Below are 18,900 nucleotides of genomic sequence, written 5' to 3'. Positions count from 1 at the left end.
TGTACACATTTTTATAGAATTGCAGAGGTTTGATGCACAATTATTATAAAATAGAATACTCACAGGAATTTTTAAGGTGAACCTGTGCTGGCTGTGTGCTGTATGGCACAATGCCACTGCTGTGTCAGTGATGGAAACGAACATACAAACAGTATACATACAGTGATTCCATATTATCTCACAGGGAAACTGTATAGCAATAGTATGTAATATTGATGTTTTGTATCACTTGGAAGACAGGGTACAGTACTGACCCTGATACTTTTGAAATCTACACTTTTTAAGAAGTCAACAATTTTTGACTTGCTGAGTAGCTAAAATCTTACAGTTTCTCTTCCTCCTAAAGTCATTCTCCCCTAAAGAATACGTGAAAGTAAATGTCTTGCCCAGTAGTCCAGTAGATTTTTGTGTGTGTGTGTTGGGTAGTAGTAGTTTGCTGGAAGTATTGTTATGGCTCTGATTCATATCACAAATTCTTTTTTTCTCTCATAAAAATCTATGTCCATGCATGTTTCCTTACATGTGATTATCTTCTTTTCTTTCAAGTCTTTTTCTTCTCTACCATTTCCAACAAAGCAGGGGAAAAAAATCAGTCTTAGAAGAAGGAGATCGTCAGAGAGTTATAAGCAGCTTTGCTTCCCGTGCTATTGAGGCTCACAAGCAATCTAATATCAATGGATCATTGAACAATAATCTCCCCAAATCTTCAAGTAACATTACTTTTTTATCTGATGAGAACCCATTAACTACTCAAAACCCATTGTATGTGGAAGGTGTCACTCAGAGTCCTGCTGCTGCTGGGTTACTACGGAAAAGAAACGATGCCCTAGATACTCTTTCTCCTATGCACTTAGTCTTGAGAGATGCCTCCTTGGGAGGCAGTCACCGTGCGTGGACGGTACCAGCTCACGTTACCAAAAGACACGTGCCTGGTTCTCTGAGCAGGCCGGTTATCATGGACCCCATTCAGTGGCAACAGGAAAGACTCAAAGCAGAGAATGAAGGAACTGAAAATCAGCCTAGCAGAGATGATCTTAGCAGTCCACTGTTTCAAAGAATAAATGGCCCCAAGTTAACTGTAAAACAGAAGGCAAGACAATTTGAGCAGCAGGCTATGCAGGAAATGAAGCAAGTGAAATCTCCTGATGTGAAATCCATCCGTTCACCAACACACAGCAGCTGTTTCCAAGAAAGAGAGAACGTGCTAGAGCAGTCTCCTAAAAGTGTGGTTGCTTCTCCTTGCCTTCGCTCTTCTCCTCTGTCCTCTCCAACACCTTGTGCTGAAGTAGTTGAGCCTGAGCCTTCCACGGTCCCCTCTGTAATCATCACTCACCACGACTATCCTGAAGAACTTTCTCCTCCACCAACTCGGAAGCCAACTCCTCCGTCTTTTAGGATAAAGAAATCAGTTTGCCAAAGTTTTCTAGCTCCTCAGACCAAAGGAGAAGTTGCAGAAAGCATTCCAGATCCACCTAAAATTCCCCCACCCCCACCTCCACTGCTGCCACCTCCACCTCCATCCCCTCCTCTGTTGCCACCACATCCTCCAGCTCTGCCCCCCGTGTCTCTTTCTTCATCTCTTCTTAGCACCCAGCACCTCTCCCCTGCAAAGCATTCAAAACCCCCTGCCAAACAGCCAGCTGTACTGCCACCGGCCCCAGTGCCAGAGCCACCTCCCCGTAGGGAGCTGAAAGGTATTCTTAAAAACATTCAGAATTTAGCAGCAATTGAAAAGTCCGTGGCCAACATGTACAGCCAAATAGACAAAAACCACGTTCTGCCCAAGCACATTTCTAAGCTCAAACCAGTTGCAACACCAGAGCTGCCAACTCCAGAGGCAGTGGCTGAGCACAACCAGCAGAATGGCAGCTTGAGCTGTGTTGTGGAGGAGCTTGAGAAACGCTTTCCATCCCAGTCGACAGCACTGTAATGTTTTCGTTTGGATGTTTTCGGCATGTTACATTTTGAGTGAGATGACTCTAATGCAGCACACGGTATCTGCCTCAGACTCTCCAGAAATTCAGACTTTTTCCTTTTCTCCGCTGTATATCACTATTTAATCCTAATCCCAAAATTGAGACTTTGTCTTACCTGTTTCCTCAGAAATTTGTAATGTATAATTTTACAAGTGGTTCTCTCAACACTACATTGTACTGCTCTATGGCATTGGTTCTTAGTCTTTTTTTACCAGAAATTCTTGGGGAAAACTGTCTATTTGTACCCAAGGATCACTCATAGGTGACAGAGGGCTTGATACTGCTTTATGTTAAGCAGCTTCACTGTAGCTAATACCACCAAGCAGAGCAATTTTTCTGCATCTGTAATGGGAATCTCCTGCTTTGCCCATAAAATGTACCACCTGGGAGGAATCTTACTGTCAAATATCAGATGTCAAAGAAAGCAAGTGTCGATAGTAAGCAGGCTCAGCACAGTGAGCCAGAGTTATTACAGTTATTCATCTTTTTATTGCGTGGGAGATGACGCAGTGCTCTGTTATGCTGGCTTGCTTTCTTTCAGCTCACATTTGCATCTCTTAAGTCAGAAGAAGGTTTTTCTCTTGATTTGTCAGTAAATCCGGCTGTTTTCCCTCATGTCACTTACATGCCTTCCATTGCTTTTTTTTTTATATATATTGTAACTGCACGTTTAAAGTTTTTATTTTGTAAATGATTTAATGTACAAAGCATTTTTTTTATTTTGCATGTTCATGTTGATGTCATCTCTCTAACTTTCATGCTAATTTGCCATGAACTTCAGTTAATACATCTTGCTTATCTTAAAATGTAATAAAGTCATTCTGATTAGTGTCACTAAGTGAATGGTTATAAGTACTTGTAAAAATCCATGTAATATGGATTTACTTACTGGCTTTTTTGCTCACAGTTATCTAAATCAGACCTTTGCATTAAATATGTCAATTAGTTTGTCCTTTGAAACAAACGGTAAGTAGAAGCATTTTGGCATTTAAATGAATGTTAGTTTGGTTCAACCTGCAAGTTTCATTTAGTTCTTTGCCAAAATAAAGAATATTCATGTTTAAAATGAAAATTTTTAAAAGCAGTGGTAAAGGCATGTATTACAGAATGAAGAAAAACTAAAATTCAGTTAAATATCAAACGTATAATTCTGAGCAAAAAGGTAATTATTTATCAGACTGTCTGGAGATACTCAGCATTTCCGTGGTGCTTGGCTTTTTCTCTTTTTCCTTTTTCCTTTTTTTTATTTTTTTTTAATCTGCGGTTAGGACATGTATGGATGCCTCAGTCAGAAACTGCTGAAGGTAGTTTCTCTTTCTTTCTTTTTTTTTTTTTTCTCAGAGCCAAACTTCATGATCTCCATCATGCAAGTTTTGACGATGTATTAGAATTTTTCTATGCATAATGAAGTCCTGCACTCTCCTTGGCTAGATTGTAGTTCCAAGACAGGTAATGATTAGGAACAGTACCCAAACATGTGCAGGGAATGATTATCCATCACAGCATTTTTACTGTAAGAGTCAATATAATTTGAGATTCACACAGGTAGATTAGCTGCCCATCATGCTAAATGGCTCTGAGTGGCGCAACTGCAGCACCAGCAGCAAACTGTCAAAGATTAGCAGCTATTAGAGAAACCTTTAAGATTTAAGAGCCAGAATTGGAAGATGGCTTACATGTGTACCTTCTTCTGTGTACCTCCTGTGGTCCAGGCGTGGAGGCAGTGGGACAATTGAAAGTGTGCACAGATGAGCATGAGAAGTTATCGTGCTAAGCGTAACAGATGCTTTTGTGTAGTTCTCTACATCACTAGTGAAATACTAGACAAATACAAAATAATTTTGCAGTGTGTAGTGTCATACAGTAGAGTTGCAGGTGTTTAGTAATCAGGAGATAAACTTCAAAAATTTTATTCAGCTACAATTATCTGTAGCATTCCTTAGGTAGAAAGGTTGGACTTCACACAAAAACTCCATTTTAAATATTTCATCCAATCACTCTCAGAAGAGTCTGTGGGCGTCATGATAATCAGCTCTTCAGTAATGAGGAGCACCTACCTTCTCTCATTCTTTAAACACTTATTAAGTTGGAGGGTTTATGAAACCTAATTTATTTTTGTCTGTAATTAATGCAACCTTTGTTCTTTAGTTCGTTTCTTGAACAGCCCTTATTAAAAAAAAAAATAAAATTGATTAGACTGGGAAAGAAACTATACCAATAGCATGTATTTTAACCTACGCTAGGGAGGTTCTGTCCCATTGAAATATCTGGGTGCTACTAGAGCTCTGCAGCACTAGGAAGTATGACAACCAATACACTACTTGGCAAAATGTTGACCATATACAAGCTTATTGACCCCTCCTTGGGTTGTCTGGGTTGTCCAATTTGGTTTATTACTGTCAGATGTGACCCTGGATATAGCCCTGGTCCTTTTACCAGCAGCTTGACTGGGTTGAGTCCTGAGCAGGAGCAGAGATTGCATCTGTGGAGAACTCTTCTTGCCTTTGAACTGTCTGCAAAGCTGAAATTAAGCAGTAATGTATCACTACTCATCTCCCCTCCAAGTTCTTTCTCTCTTCAGATTCCAGTTATGAACTGCAGGAAACCTCCGTTTCAAGAGTTGTGGCAAACTGATAAGCAGTTGCCTCCACTGCGTAGTATCTGTAGTATTTGGGTTTTATGATTCTTACACTTTTAATGTGAAAACAGATAAAAAGTATGAAATAGCAAATGCCTGGTGGGATGTCAGTAATTGGAAAAATAGTTGCTTTAGGCAAATCACAGTTCCTTTAACTCATGTTAGCAGCACAGTCCTGTGAAGGTTGCCAGTGTTTGTACATGTAAATTCATTCTTGTTTCATCTGTCATGTTAAGCACCAAAAGTGTATAAGTAGGTGCCATATTATCCTACATCATCATAGGCATTATGTTCTTACTTTCCATTTTTGCATTGAAGATTTCTCTCTGACTGCAGTGAAGTCTAGCTGCTAATGTCTATCCAGAAGCAATTCTTTCCTCAGTGGAGAGCTTTAAGTTCCTTCCTGGAAACAAATGATGATGTTTTGACCTTTGGCTTTTTCTCAGAATAGAGATCCTTGTGCTGTATTGAGTGAATGGACATTATTTGTCTAGCTATTTTTTTTCTTCTAATCGTGACCACACAAAACTGTAAGAAAAGCATATGCATCTCTCAAAACACAGCGTGGTACTATTTTTAAGAAAGTTGAATTCCAAATTCAATTAGAATTCCTTATATTACAATTTTAATCTGTGATACAATGACTACTCAAGAACAATTAAGATTAATAGGCTTACTTATCCTCTCTGCAACACAAGACCTTCTTTTTCTGAAGATCGCTGTAGGCGATAGGGAAACTAAATACAGTGTTGCTCAAGTGGGCTTTGAAAAGTCACGTATTGTCTTGTGATGATAAATCTTCATTTCAGTTGTTCATTAGTTTCATATTATATGGGCAACAGCATTAATGTAATTCTGATAATCAATTCCATGTGTTGAATATTAATAGAAAATTTTAGAGATGATGATAGTAAAGAATAATAAGGACTTGTACTCTGTTTTTTATTGTTTACCCAAGTGTAATTAAAGAATTTCCCTAGACTGCTGTCTGCGTAGTAGGTTAAGCTCAGCATACTTCTGAGCATTTATTCTTCCCTTCTTAAAAATAAAATTAAAAAATTCCATGCCTATCCTTAATACCAAATTGCTGTTTGCTAGTTCTGTATAAACCATTATAATTTTCTGGCACAAAATGTGAAAATACAGACCTTGATAGATGTAAGTGCATTTGTCATGCAATGCGAATATCTCCAAGAAAATGAATTAAAACAACAACAAAAAAAAATCCAATGAGATCAACAGTACAAAGCCTGTGGCAAAATAATCATAGATAGCTAAAATAATTTAACTCCCCCCTGCTGAGCAAGTGTTAGGAAATGTGTAATTTTAATAATAATGTGTTAAATTACTAATAGAAGCTTCAGGCCAATTTCTAGCAAGTCCTTTGTGGATAACGAAAGTCCAGAAGCAGTAGAGAAATTGTTCACTGCTTAAACACTCCGGTGAAATAACAGAGTCTCTGTAAATGGTATTTGTAGGTCTGAGACAACAGAGAAGGTGACTTGGCAGGGCCTCTCTTGGAGAGAAAAAGGAAAAACCAAGCACAGCATTTACCCTGCTCCCCTTTGCTGTGTTGCACTGGGTGCACTGGCTCTCTGGCTTGTGGGGATTGGGGATTTCTTCTCATTCATTTGCAATCTAAAGCAAGAAAAGATCCCAAAGACTCACTGGCCTTTCTCATGCAATAATTTGTATGTGCAGAGCAAATCTAAAGAAAGACATATTTTATATCGTAGATATGTATTTCTTTTCTTGCTAGTAATCGCATTATCTTTTCATCTCTCCAGAAAGAATGGCAATATGCATCTTTATACAGTCTAGCAAAAGTATACTAATACTTTTTTTTTTTTCTTTTTCTGACTTCAAGGCGAGGATATGCACAGCAAGAGGTAAGGCTGTTCCCTAGTTACATTTAAATTGCTAATTATATCAACAAACTTTTTCCATACAAACCTGTGTTATGAAACAACGGCTATTTTAGAGACCGGAAATACAAAGTCGTTCAAAAAGTGTGTCTGTATTCACGAGCTGTACTTTTCAGTGGTAGCTTGGAACCATCGTGGCACAAATATAACCTCCAGGCCAGGAGACTGCTGCTTGACAGCCTGCCAAAAAGTTCCGTAGGGCATTGCTTCCATTGCTTGCTGTGTTTTACTACAGCAGATTTAATCATCTGCTGCTGCCCACTGTCAAGGGCCCAGCACAGACATTTTCTGCAACCCACTGTGGTCTGTCCTTGCAGTGTCTTTCTTCCAGCAACGAGTAACATGGAGAATTTTCTTCAGAAATCTAAATGAACTCATTCAATAATGAGAAAATCCTCTGACGTGTTTCTATCATAAAGGCTGGTATTTACTCATGAGTGCTTTACCATTTTTGTTAGTCTTAGGATGAGCTTCTGGAGCCTACTGCTGCTTATTCAGTAGTTTGTTGTGCTGTGATTTGGCCTCCTGATTTGCAGAGCTGATTTATGTTTCACAATTCAGCTTCCCCGTCTCCCAGGGTTTGGTTTCGGCTGAAATAGTGCCACCAAATTTTGGGAGGAGTGTTCAGATAACAGTATTGATCTCCCTGAATAAATCTGATCCTAATTTACAAAACTGCAAATTAATGCGTATTAGTCTAAGTCATTTACAGAAAACTGGAGGTGCAGACTAATTAACAAAGTGACTGCCGAAAATGACCTGTGTTTAACTATGATGCACCATATAGATCTGTCAGTCCTCTCTGTGTGACCTCCAGGGGTCTCTCTGCTCACCCCAGCATGCTTTTCTCACAGTGTCCTGCACAGAGTAAGGAATCACAGATAATCTGTAAAGAAAGTAAGTGAGATAATGTTTCACTATCTAATTGGGATTGTGAATTCAAGTCTATTTGTGGTTGCAAGGCATTTAGTTAAAAGCCACAGAAGTACAGAAATATAGATAGAGGACTGAAGTGATGGTACTGCAGCAGAAGCTTAGGGTAGAAGTCAAGGTACTTCAGGTGTTTAGTAGCTGAATCAGAGGCTTTTCTACAAACCCATAGGTTTGCTTTCTACCCATTGTGGGGAATTTTTGTTTGCCACTGTTTCCCTGCTGTCTACAACACACACGACACAATAATTCTATTGGACTCTGATAAAAGTCCTTGAGCTAAATAATCTAGAGAATCACCACATAAACTGGAAAGCTGATTTCATATAATAAATAGTGGACTATAAAGTGATAATACAAGAGTAGGTGCTCAGCAGTTTTCTCCTTCTCAGTGAATATGGAAGCACACAGGTGACTGCCATATGAAAGGCTCTAAAGGACCTGTGTTGTTAAGATTTCTTTCCAATCTTCTGACACAAATGACTTGTGTTTTAATTGTTACTGCCTAATTAACACCTTTCTGATTTTCTTCTGTAGCAACAGCAGTTGCTGAGACCTTCTCTTCTCAGACCAGAGGTACCAGTATTTTTTATGTCTTAATTGTTCAATAACAGTTAAAATGGCTTTTACATTATTTCCTAATCAAAACTCATCTTTGCTGGGTAATTTTTTTCCTGACTGTCTTAGATGAAAAGGAAGACTCTAACATTTGTTAATCCATTTATGTAGTTTTTAAATACTTGAAATTTATTGCCTCTTGTTATTTTGGGTGCTCATGGCTTGTGTGGATATCCTGTTCACTGGATGAAGAACTGGCTGGATGGCCAGGCCCAAAGGGTTGTCATGAATGGACATAAATCTGGTTGGTGGCCAGTCACAAGTGGTGTTCCCCAGGTCTCCGTATTGGGGCCAGCTTTGTTTAGTATTTTTGTTAACCATCTTGATGAGGGGATAAGTTTGCAGACGACACCAAGTTGTGTGTTGATCTGCTTGAGGCTAGGAAGGCTCTGCAGAGGGATCTGGATAGACTGCATCAATGGGCTGCATCCAGTTGTATGGCATTCAACAAGGCTAAGTGCCAGGTGCTGTGCTTGGGTCCTAACACCCCCATGCAGTGCTACAGGTCTGGAGAAGAGTGGCTGGAAAGCTGCCCAGAGGAAAAGGACCTGAGGGTGTTGGTCCACAGGGGCTGTACATGAGCCAGTAGTGTGCCCAGGTGGCCAAGAAGGCCAGTGGCCTCCTGGCTTGTATCAGAAATAGCATGGCTAGCAGGACTGGGGAAGTGATTGTCCCTTGTACATGGCACTGGTGAGTCTGCACCTTGAGTACTGTGCTCAGATTTGTGCCCTCACTACAAGGAAGATGGTGAGTTGCTGGGATGCCTTGAGAGAAGAGCAATGAAGCTGGTGAATGGACTAGAAAATAGGACACATGAGAAGCAGTTGAGGGACCAGAGGTTGTTTAGTTTGGAGAAAAGGAGGCCGAGGAGAGACCTCATTGCTCTCTACAACTACCTGAAAGGAAGTAGTAGTAAGGTGGGTGTCTTTCTCTTCTTGGTTGACAAATGTTAGGGGAGGAGGAAATGGCCTTAAGTTGTGGCAGGGGAGGTTTAGATTGGATATCAGGAAGAATTTCTTCACAGAGAGCATGGTCAGCCGTTGGAACAGCCTGCCCCGGGAAGTGGTGGAGTGGCCATCCCTGGAGGTACTTAAGAGATGTGTGGATGTGGCATTTAGGGACATCGTTTAGTGGTGGACTTGGTTGTGTCAGGCTGATGGTCGGACTTGAAGATCTTAAGGGTCTTTTCCAACCTGAATGATTCTGTGATTTTGCCCTTGAGCATCTTTAAGTTGCTCCCATGTGCTTCATCACACAGATGGAAAGCTATCCTAGCTTCATGTCCAGATTCACAGAGACAATAATTTCCTTGCTATTCAAGTGTGATCTATTTTTTCAGATAATTAGTCAACTGATAATTGATGATTGTACCTGGAGATGAACTAAGCAGTTGGCCTGCCGAGTTAATGGAAGTATTAGTACACTGCAGTGAAGTGCAAAGACAGTTCTTGTTTATAAACACAATACTTTCTGTTTCAAATCTTTTAGACCCAGTGTGATTCCCTGAATAGGCAAAGTGTATTTCAGTGGGTGAATGGCAGTTTTATGCAGGGTAAGTGAGACAGCATCCCACACCAGCAAGCGCCTGCATTTAGCGGACTTAGAACAGTCACTCCCAGGAAATACACCAGGGTGGGGGTCATTTAAAGCTTGTGTTGATTTCTCATTGTGGTTCTTGATGGTTAACAGTGTTCCTTGAATTATTATAGTCCTTTTCTTTGTTTTTTTTTTGTTTGTTTTTTTTTTGCACTTTGGGGTACTGTTCTTTGTGTCTTTATCATCAGTCATACCGTGTGTCACTGTTTACATTCAATCGGTGTTCTCTCTCAACAGGAATTAAGTATGGAGTCTGGAATTGATCCAGGGCAGGAATACTATGGGCAAGATTACTACAGTTATGAGCATGGGTACATTTTCATTTTTCCTATGTATTTCTAAACATGCTGCTTTTCAAGGTTGGTGATGTTTATTATTACAGCGCCTAATCTGTAGACTTCCCTTCACCTCAGGATTACTTTAATCTTTGCATCCACTAATGAGTGTGCTGACAACAAAACTCAATTCTTGAAAGTTAAAGGGGCATTGTGTAACACCCTGCTTCTTTAGGAATCCAATTATTGCACCACAGCGTGCATACTCCATTTATCATGCCATTTTTATATTCTCTTTTTTATTTGCATATATCTGCTGTCTTGGAGATGAATTTACATCATCTCCTCCCCTTTTCTGTCTCACCAGCCTGAGTTCAGTGATACTTTCTGCTCATAGTTCCTAGCCAGCATCTGGCTTTTTACATTTACCTAGAAAAATATCATCCTGCCTTTTTTGGATAAAGTCTGTTTGACTGCAAGCACTATAGGGATTATTGCTATTCTTACAAGCTTGCAAGGATTCTCCAGAACTGATCCTAGAGAATCTACTCTTTCATCCCTCAATTAAAAAAAAAAATAATAACAAAGAAGATGAGGTACCTGGAAAAGAAGGTCGTTGCATTCAGGAGATCCCAGAGACCTGGCAGCTGGGGCTCCCTCCGGTTGTAATGGGCGTTGGGCCATTTGCAATAGTTTGTAGTTCGCACGTTTGTAGCTGTGTGTGGAGACACGCGTGAGTACATTGTTGCATGTTACAAAGAACTGATGTTTTTTTGCCAGGTATGAACTGCCTCAGTATGGGAGCCGCCGCAGACTGCTGTCTCCTTCGGGCATGTACGATGAGTATGGGGAAGTCGTGGTGGAGAACGATGGTGGCTACTACTACAGCCCACACGGATCAACAGCAGAAGAGGTAGGCATCTCTGGTGTGTTGAATCTGGCTCTGCAACAAGGCGAAGCATTGGTAAACCTAATCAAATGGATTTTGTAATTAGAATACTCTATATAGACCAAATAAGCAGCTCTTCCAATCCTAATCATTTGCCATTGTAATGACCAGTAAAGTTTGTGTCAGAAATGAAAAGGAATTGCAAAGTTTCTTTTAATATGCACATTAGTTTTTCCCTTAATGTAGATTTCGACTTCAATGAAAGTCCACATGGCCTTAGGTAATTCCATTTTATGTTCTTAACTGAATGGAGTGTTACTAATATTCAGCCTATAACTGGTGATTTTCCAGTGAGAAAAATAGTCACCTAAACTAATTTAACATAAAGTTTACAACTGAATGTAAGGAAATTCTGAAATATCAGTGTCAGCCAGAAGAAATGTTCATTTTTTAAACTTAATATTCAGAATTACCAGACTCTTAATCCATCACATGGGTTTTTATTAAATGAGAAGAGATAACATTTATGAACCAGTATTTTTCCCTGTTGCCAAGGCAAGGTAGTTGTGCATTTGCAGCCTCTTCTACGAGTAAAGCTTCCTCATAACTTTGGTAAAAAGCTATTCTAAAACAAGTGAGTTAGTTTTAATCCTGGGAAAAAGTGTTGCATTTGTTCCTACTGACTTAGGCTATGAGTTTTTGTAATACCTATATTTCAAATTGTAATCAAGTTCCATTTTCATAATTTGCAGGGAATGAGTCAAGTCAGAGGTCCTTCAAGCAGAGGTATAAGCCAGAGAGCAGGGGCTCAAATAGAAGGTAGACCTTTAGGTGGTGGGATGGATCTAAGGCATGGCTCTGGAAGAGTATATAGAACCAGCCAGGGGAAAAGGAAACTAAAAGCAGTGATGCATTTAAGTCGTGTAGCAGTCAGTGCTCAAAAACCAGTAGGAAAAGCTGAGTCTGCTCGTTCTCCATGGAAGAAAGCAAAGATATTCCCAATGATTCTGCAGAAAGTGAAAGCCAGTAGGAAAGATTCCAGTTATGCCAAGTTGATGTCAGCTCACCAAGTGGTTGATGAGAAAAGCATGATTATCAGGGGAAGTTACTTCCAGAAATCAACAGACGACAGACCTTCAATGAGAAAGCTAAATCATGTGTTAAAACGCATTAGCGTCTCCAGAAAATTTCAAGATGCAAGAGGAAAAGGAGAGGAAGAATATGAAAGAGATGAAGCAAAATCAGGAGTTTCAATAAGCATCACAGCAGAGAGCGAACATGAGGATAGTGATTATGAGAAGGATAAGAAGAAAAAGAAGAGGAGAAGAAAATACTCTTCAGATGAGTCATCAGCGAAGAGTAGTAGCTCTGGCTCGGAGTCAGAAGATAAAGACTATTTGAAAGTAACTCTGGACCACGATGAAGCCACTGAAAGTACTGTGGACTCTGATGAGGAAACTGGGCATGATTTGGGGGATTCTGATGATGAATCTGGATCCAGCTCCAGCAGTGAATCAGAGGAGGACTCTTCTGAAGAGGATGGTGATGAGGAAGAGTCTGATAGTGATGAAGATGATAGCCTCTCAAGGAGCTCATCTACGCAAAGTTCATTCAGCAAATCGGGGACTAGTGAGTCCAGCAGTAGAAGAAGCACTGAAAGGTCGAGTGTAAAAAGTAGGAGAGGTAGCTCTCGTGGCAGAGTGAGGCGATCCAGCCAGAAATCAAACATCAGCTCTACTGCATCAGGTACAAGCTACAGGAAAGCTTCAGGATCCAGCTGTAAGAGCAAAACTTCCTCTGCCAGCCTTGAAATAGAAGATACGATAGAAGAGGTTTCAGAAGAAGATGAACAAGAAGATACGGACCAAGTCAGTGCAAGCCCTGATGCAGATAACACAAACAATAGCGCAGTTTCTGAAACATCTGCAAATGCAAGAGCTGCTGCTAACAAAGAAGGCGAGAGAGGAAAATCAGGAATTAATGGTGAGGATAGTGAAGATGAAAGCACAAAGGAGGTTGATACAGATGCTAGTGACAAGGAGAAAGCTATCAGTAAGAATGAATCTTCTTGCCTAGAAAGTGAAATCAGTGTTACTTCCAAAGGTACTGAAGGGACAAAGAGCACAGCTAGTGCCCCTTCTAGCAAAACTGCTACTTCCCCTGATACTGGGAATCAAAGTTCAGACACTAATATGCAAAGAAAGAAAATAAAAAAGATATCCCAGGAACACAGTCAGTCTCAGTCAGATGAGACCCTCAATACTGCCATTACGGAGTCAGAGACTGCTGGTGATTCTACGTCCTTTTGAAAAGGAACAACAGTAGGTGGAGATTTTGCAATAAGGAGTGATCTTGTTTGCTGTGCCTTCTGTGTGGTCTTTCCTAAACAATTCGTGCTTGACTAGAGGTAGCCAAAAAGAAAATGGCAAAGCTTATTGCTTCAGCATTTAAATCTTTTATGCTATGTTAAGGATAGAACTATGGAAAACCAAACTAATATAATTCCTCTGAAAGACTACTCAGGTATACTTATTGATGGATATAGAAGGATTTCTTTTCATATAGCAATGGCAAGAAAGAATACTTCTCTTTCTCTGCTGATTTCAGTAATGTAGTTAAAGAGGCACTGTGCTAATTTTTACATTTAATGCTTTTTTATGCATATAGTGATGCAAAAGTACATGGCATTTTGTATTAGCTGTGATGGGTAGCTCAATGAGCATGGTGGCACAAACCTGTTAAGAGCCCTGTGCTCAGGCAGGTTATGTCTGTGTCACAAAATAGCAGGAAGGAAAAGGTGCAAAACATACGGGATTCAGTGGAGAACAGGAATGAGGATGAAGATATTTATGACTTGAAGGTCATACATGGTTTCATCACATTTCACTACCATATAAGCATTTGCTAATCTTCACCTGAGTTCTGTGGTGTAAACCTTAGCCCTATTTTCTGGGAGGAAAACTGAAATTGCAGCACAGTAACATTCCCAAATCTGCTGGATATTACTAGCAGCACTGGGATTAAACTGCTTCTGGATTATGGGATTCAGGTATTGTTGATGTACAAGGCAGGAGTGCAGAGGTAGGTGTACAATGTGAATTTGATAAGAGGAAATGAGTTATATTTTCTAACTTCTGCCTTTCCCGCTTTACTGTGTGGGGTTTGGATTTTTTTTGGCTGTTTTTTGTTTGTTTTTAAAAAAATATATTAAAAGTTTGAGATGCATAATGGCAAAGTATTGCTGGGTAACTATGTTCAGTATGTTGGTATTTACCTTTTAAAATTCGCTAAGCTGCAATATCTGATGTCATTCAATAGAGAAATCTTATAGTACATTTCTGCTCAGAACAAGCATGATCGCCTAGGAAGGATTTCTGTTATTTACAACTTAAGTTGTCATCTTTGTATTTTCCTATAAGAAACAATCCCTGCATGATTTACTGCTTCACAGAGCTCTTACCCGTGCTGCCAGCACACCAAGTATGAAAGCTTTGTATACACACAATCTATCTGTACTTCATCTGCCTTTTATCAAAAGCCATAGAGTTGTTTCTCAACCATCTATCCAAATAAGCAATAGAAAGCTTAAATAAAATTGAAGCTTTGAGCCAGTATTGGATTAGTCTTGTGAGTACTTTTGAGCTAGTACAAATTTGGCTTTGGGCATATGCACCAAAGCTCTGCCAGGAAGTCTCTATTAGAGGGAGCAAGAAAAATGTTTGAATTTTAATGATAGTGGGATACTTCAGCCTGCTGGGGAGTTACCCTGGAAGGGCAATGGGTGCTGAGCTGTAAAACGTGATAGTAACTTTTCATTTTGTGTCTGGAATTCCAATTGAGATGTGAACTGGGTTTATGATGACTCACTTTTTGTATTCCCATATAGCACAAAATTGTAGCTGCACATGATATTTTCCCATAGATCCCATTTAAACAAGTCCGTCTGTTCATCCACCTGAATACATATGTATGAAGAAAATTATATGTCTTTATCAGGAACAAATGAATAGGCCTATAAGTAATTTGTACAAAGTGTAACTTCTCAAAGCTTAAGAATTATCATCACCCGTTTCTCTCTGGCATGATATTCTTTCTCTTAAAACTGTCTTTTCTTAAGTGCATGTGTATGTATTGCAGTGGGAGTTAACTGTGATGGTATCTGCTGCCTTAGTGAAACAACAGCATTTGCTTTATTAATTCAAGAACAATGATAGCTTGTTTCAGTGTATCACCAGGAATCAATCATAAATTATGTAATGGGGTTTTTGTAATCAATATTAGTACAAAGTTACTGCAACATGGAAATTGTTTGCATTAACTTGTTAAGAATGTGTATGGATTACATAAAACCAAAAGTCTCATTTCTCCACCATCTTTTATTTAATATCAAAGCATCTCCATTGGTTCCTCTAGATTGGAATTGGCACAAAGCCTTACATCAATCTTTCTAACCAGCCAATTTTGCCAACATCGTGCCTGAGAGTTTCCCTTGTGTAGGTCCTGAGATATTTTTCTCCTGGACATAGTGTGCATATAAAGTAGCCCTGCTCAATGCCATTTCTGTGCAGAATTTACAATTCAGTAATACTCTGAAGGAAAACTTCTAAGGCCTTCCTAAGCATTTACCCCTTAGTACAGTATTTTATTAGAAGTATCACACAATTTTGTCATCATCAATGCCTTCCCGTTTGTCTTATAAAGTGGTAGTATCTAGTTGTTTTTCCTATCTCTTTGTAACACACACCAAGACATTGCTTTGTTGAAATATGTCTCGCTTACTAATACTGCAATTTACAGAGATTAACTCTCAGGAAGTAACATCTCTTTTTCCAGAATTCTCAAAAGAAGATGCACTTTGACTTAATTGCAGCACAGCTGAATGCATCTAGCAACCCCTCACTGAATTTGTCACTACTTGAAAAAAAAAAATCTAATTTTTTATACCTTTATAGCTTTTATACCTTGTTTTATACCATCTAAGTGAAAGGATGCTGTTCACAAACTAAAATGAGTTTATCCTTGTAACTTTCAAGTACAAGGAATTGATTGAATTGATTGTGTGTTCAAGCATTAGGCATACATGGTAGTGGCACAGAGTGGTAATCAGAAGATTTAGGAAATACCAATGTACAGTCTAAAAGGAATAGTACAAAATGCCAAGTTAAAATTTCATACTAAATGTCTAGATAAAAGATGAGATAGGAAAAAGGACAAAAAGCTGTAAGAAATCATACTGAGATTTAATAACATTTCTGTTTATCATTAAACAGTGGGCCAGAAAGAAAAGGATCAAGTTGATAGTTGACCCAGAGTATGAGACCAGCTCCACTGGAGAAGACAGCGCTCCTGATTCCAGCCAGAGGAATCGTCTTAATAACCCCAATATTCAAAACAACGTCAATGGTAACATCTACATTGCACAGAATGGCTCTGTTGTCAGAACCCGTCGTGTTTGCCTTGCTAATAATTTAAAAGTCACATCTCCAGTGAGGCTGGGGAAACAATTCAAGAAACTGGACAAGCTTGCAGTGACACATGAGGAGAATGTCCCACTGAACACATTGTCAAAGGGACCATCTTCTAGTGATAAAATGAACACGAGGCCTTGTAGCGTCTCATTTGCTTCCTCTATAGGGGCCGAAAACATAGTAGCAAAGCCAGGCGGCTCCAAAATGAAAAGCACAGAAGAGCAGGAATCAGTTGTTGATAACGAGGATGTCAAAGAGCCCTTGGAGTCACACAGTGAACACACACAGTCAGATGAAGAGGAGCTCTGGATGGGCCCTTGGAATAATCTTCACATACCAATGACAAAACTGTGATTTTTTTTTTTTAAATTTTAATTTTTACTTCAGTTTATAATAAACTGCGCTTTTTATTGTCACTGAAGAAAATGTATGAAGTTTGTATCATGCACATATGTTGTATACTACAAATGACATGCTTTAAAGTTAAAAAAAAATTTGCACTCACATTTGTACCAATTAATTGTCCCCCCCAACAACTGTTTTGACAGGCTCCCATTTCACTAAACAATACTTCATTTAAGTTAATTAGATTTTTTATCTTGATTTATTGTTTAATAAATAGTAAACTACTAATAACTGCACAGCAACATTTGGTTAACTTTTCAGACAGTTCTATACATGCCTAGCTTGTTTTTCCTGTAGTGGTACTTGTGGCTATACTGTTTAGATTTGGAAAATTGTCTATTTATGTTCAAGATTTATATCCAGAGCTCTTGATTCTGAACTCAGAGTAATAAATTAAAAATAAATCCATGAAAGTCAATGGAGCAAATCTGCTGGTTTAAATTTGAGTAACAATACCAAAGTCAATAGTGATACACCAGTTTTTTCCAACAGACGATCTCACTCAACACTGAAATAGCAAACTAATGTAAGAGTGGAATCGGGGTTTGTAAGGCTATAGCATTGTTAAACAGGAACGTGGAACAGAAGATTAAATAAGGTAAAATTGCAAAGAGGAAGGAAATGTAAAGCAATTAATCTTATTCAGAGTTACCTTGCCGTGGTTTGTTCATTTTCTTTTGTAAATTAGCTCATTCCAATTTTCTTCTCTAGTCAATTTTTCATCTTTTCATCTCTTCCCAGATCAGTGCTGTTTTCTTCTTTATATGGTCTTTAGCTCCAGTTTTTATGCTCCATCAATAATTGTCATTCTATGGCTATATTCCTCTGAAATAAGCCAGGATGATACAGGACTCTGTGAGATAGAAATAGGTATAAAAAGTAATTAATGGGAAGGGGATAGATACATTTTCAAGCCCAGCTAGCTTTTGGGTTAAATGGTACAATCACCATTCCACTCTGATAGTGTTGAACATAAACCTGCTGTAAAGACAAATGGATCATGGTGAAGGGGATAAAAAGCGAACACTTTCTGAGACTAATACGCAGAAATGCAGCTGTGAAGGACAAGGGGTGTCAGAACACAGAATTGTTCCAAAATCTTTTAAGTGAGCATTACCTGTAAAATACACTGTATAAAATACTGGTAGCTGCTTTTAATTTCTGTTTATAACTCGAAATAGGGAGTGTGTCACGTTACAAATTCAACAGGGAGCTGAGAAACATCATTGTTCATAACCACAAAGTAATACTTAAAAGAAATTAACAATGCAGAGCAAAGTATTCTTCTCCAATGTGATATTAGCAAAAACCATATATGTATATTTATACATGTGAGAAAAGTGTCCTGTTGTGTTATGCCAACTTTTTCTTCAGGATGAGATCAAACTAGTTGTGAGAACAATATGGGTACCTCTTGAAAGATGGGAAGAGTCCACAGTTAAATGCGTGCAACTAATAAGGAAAGGATTGGCATCATCATTCTTTCCCCGTTGCTATACCACAAGATCTGGATGACAATAGCTGTTGGTTCTGCTCTGGCAGTAAATGGACTTGTGCTGCTGTGATTTTGTTTGTTTTTCCCTTGCACAGGTTATCCTACAGGCAATTCCTCTTAATGTTTGTCTTTAGAAGCTGTTTGCATGTTATGGTGATGTAAATGTCACATTTCTGTCAAATACCTCCTTTGCAACCTGAGGTTTCCAACCAAATATTTTGAGGTGGTGCTTGTTTTTAGGCATGAGAAATGCAACATAGCCTACCATATGAGAAAAAAAAATACTGGGTATTTCTTGCTCCTAACTCTTTTTCCCTTGGCATATATAGACTTGCTACCTAACAAAAAATAGCTGTTTGGAATTTAGCTAGAGTCTGAACATACAGACAAGAATGATGGAAGGAACAACAACAAAAAAAAATCTATTCTTTGAAATAACTAGTAAAATGTTATATTTTAATCCTGTTTAAGATACTGTTGTTATTTCATTACATCAGTTTTTTTGCAAGATCTGTCAATTCAACTTTTACTAAAGACTCTAAGGTCATACGCTTTTTAGAGAATCATCATCTTCCAGCTACTCTCAATTTTCTACCTACCTGTTTTCATTAGAGACGCACAGCTCTGCCAGCTTGCGTGCTGTGAAGGATTGTTATGCCCATCACTGATGGTCAGCAGTACAGCG

At 38.9% G+C, this 18,900-nt stretch overlaps 1 protein-coding gene across 3 annotated transcripts in view; it reads left to right on the top strand.

Moving 5' to 3' along the window:
• PCDH15 (protocadherin related 15) overlaps window positions 1-16,669 on the top strand; it is a 353,826-nt gene extending 337,157 nt beyond the window's left edge. The window contains exons 31-36 of one of the 3 annotated variants that reach the window (XM_035537702.1): window positions 6,482-6,503; window positions 8,007-8,045; window positions 9,921-9,994; window positions 10,739-10,871; window positions 11,600-13,037; window positions 16,116-16,669. In XM_035537702.1, the coding sequence (XP_035393595.1) occupies window positions 6,482-6,503; window positions 8,007-8,045; window positions 9,921-9,994; window positions 10,739-10,871; window positions 11,600-13,037; window positions 16,116-16,669 (2,260 nt within the window). Of the gene's footprint in view, window positions 1-546; window positions 1,931-6,481; window positions 6,504-8,006; window positions 8,046-9,920; window positions 9,995-10,738; window positions 10,872-11,599; window positions 13,038-16,115 lie in introns of those variants that run through there. The other 2 variants (XM_035537720.1, XM_035537711.1) reach the window with 2 other exon arrangements.
• The last annotated feature ends 2,231 nt before the right edge of the window (window positions 16,670-18,900 follow it).

The sequence above is a fragment of the Cygnus atratus genome, chromosome 7 (genome assembly GCF_013377495.2).
Source record: "Cygnus atratus isolate AKBS03 ecotype Queensland, Australia chromosome 7, CAtr_DNAZoo_HiC_assembly, whole genome shotgun sequence".
In the NCBI taxonomy this organism is placed as follows: Eukaryota; Metazoa; Chordata; class Aves; order Anseriformes; family Anatidae; genus Cygnus; species Cygnus atratus.
Note: the sequence above shows the minus strand (reverse complement) of the source record. Positions and strands in the feature narration are given on the sequence as shown.